This window comes from Vigna radiata, unplaced genomic scaffold (genome assembly GCF_000741045.1).
Source record: "Vigna radiata var. radiata cultivar VC1973A unplaced genomic scaffold, Vradiata_ver6 scaffold_129, whole genome shotgun sequence".
Lineage (NCBI taxonomy): Eukaryota > Viridiplantae > Streptophyta > Magnoliopsida > Fabales > Fabaceae > Vigna > Vigna radiata.
In genome coordinates, this window is record NW_014543107.1 from 134,150 (window position 1) to 135,934 (window position 1,785).

At 38.3% G+C, this 1,785-nt stretch overlaps 1 protein-coding gene across 1 annotated transcript; it reads left to right on the top strand.

The window, feature by feature from the left end:
* Positions 1-215: 215 nt before the first annotated feature.
* Positions 216-1,355, top strand: LOC111241016. Its single transcript, XM_022777327.1, has 2 exons — positions 216-1,002; positions 1,099-1,355. The coding sequence occupies exons 1-2, from the start codon at positions 216-218 to the stop codon at positions 1,353-1,355; spliced, it is 1,044 nt and encodes a 347-aa protein (XP_022633048.1).
* Positions 1,356-1,785: the final 430 nt, after the last annotated feature.

The window sequence follows — 1,785 nt, forward strand, 5'->3', positions numbered from 1 at the left end:
AAAATCCTAGCCATTAGTTAAGGAGGTGCCACTAGTATAAATAGGAGATGGTTGTATCACTTTTATGCTAGCCAAAAAGATTAGAAGCATTCGATACTAAAAGTCTTTCATTCTCTCAAAATCATCCAACCTCTCCGAATCTTAAAAACTTTCTTCTAGCCATTAAAGTTTCCTCCGAACAAAGTGGTATCAAGAGCCATAAGATCCTCATAGAAATGGCAAATACCGGAGTTCCCTTTCAAGTCCCAATGCTCACTAAGAGCAACTATGACAATTGGAGCTTAAGGATGGTAGCTCTCCTTGGATCACATGATGTGTGGGAGGTGGTCGAGAAGGGCCACATCGAGCCAGAGAATGTAGAGAGTCTTTCTCAAGCTCAAAAGGATAGCTTGAGAGACTCAAGGAAGATAGACAAGAAAGCTCTCTGTCTAATCTATCAAGGATTAGATGAAGATACTTTTGAGAAGATTTCTGGAGTCAAGTCAGCCAAGGAAGCATGGGAGAAACTCAAGATCTCTTACAAGGGAGCAAATCAAGTAAAAAAGGTACGTCTTCAAACTTTGAGAGGAGAGTTTGAAGCTTTGCATATGAAGGAAGGAGAACTAGTCTCATATTACTTTTCAAGATTTTTAACGGTTACCAATAACCTAAAAAGAAATGGTGAGAAGCTAAACGATGTAAGAATTATGGAGAAAATTCTTAGATCATTAGATCCAAAGTTCGAACATATCATCATCATTACCGAAGAAATAAAAGACTTGGAGGCCATGTCAATAGAGCAACTTCTTGGTTCATTGCAAGCTTATGAAGAAAAGAAAAAGAAAAAGGAAGAGATCATGGAGCAAGTCTTCAAGGCACATGTTGATTCAAGAAAAGAAGAAAATGCACACAACCAATCAAGGCAAAGTTATAGTCAAGAACAAGGACGAGGGCGTGCATATGGATGTGGACAAGGACGAAAGCCTAACAACAATAACCAAAGAGGAGAAAGCTCCAATAGAGGTCGTGGGAGAGGAAATTCGAATTCAAGGTATGACAAGTCATGAATCAAGTGTTACAATTGTGATAAGTTTGGACATTATGCTTCTGAATGTAAAGCCACTAACAAAAATAAAGTCGAAGAGAAAGCCAATTATGCTGAAGAAAGGTGTCAAGAAGATGGTACCTTGCTACTGGCTTACAAAGGCCAATATAAAGGCGAGGATAATCAGTGGTACCTTGACAATGGAGCAAGTAACCATATGTGTGGGAAAAGGAGCATGTTCGTAGAGCTTGACGAATCAGTAAAGGGAAACGTGGATTTTGGAGATGAATCAAAGGTTGCGGTGAAAGGAAAAGGTAATGTCCTCATCTGACTAAAGAATGAAGAACATCAATTTATTTCCAATGTATATTATGTGCCAAGCATGAAGAGCAACATCTTGAGCTTAGGACAACTCTTAGAGAAAGGGTATGATATTCAACTTAAGAATAATAATCTTTCTGTAAGAGATAATACAAGTAGATTCATTGTAAAGGTGCCAATGACAAGAAATAGAATGTTCGTGCTCAACATTCAAAGTGATGGTCCACAATTTCTCAAGATGTGTTACAAAGATCAATCATGGCTTTGGCCATCTTAATTTTAAAGGATTAGAGTTGCTCTCTAAGAAGGCAATGGTGAGAGGGCTTCCTTTTATTACTTACCCCAACCAAGTTTGTGAAGGATGTCTACTTGGAAAACAATTTCGATTGAGTTTTCCAAAGGAGTCAGACTCAAGAGCTCAAAAGCCATTAGAACTCATT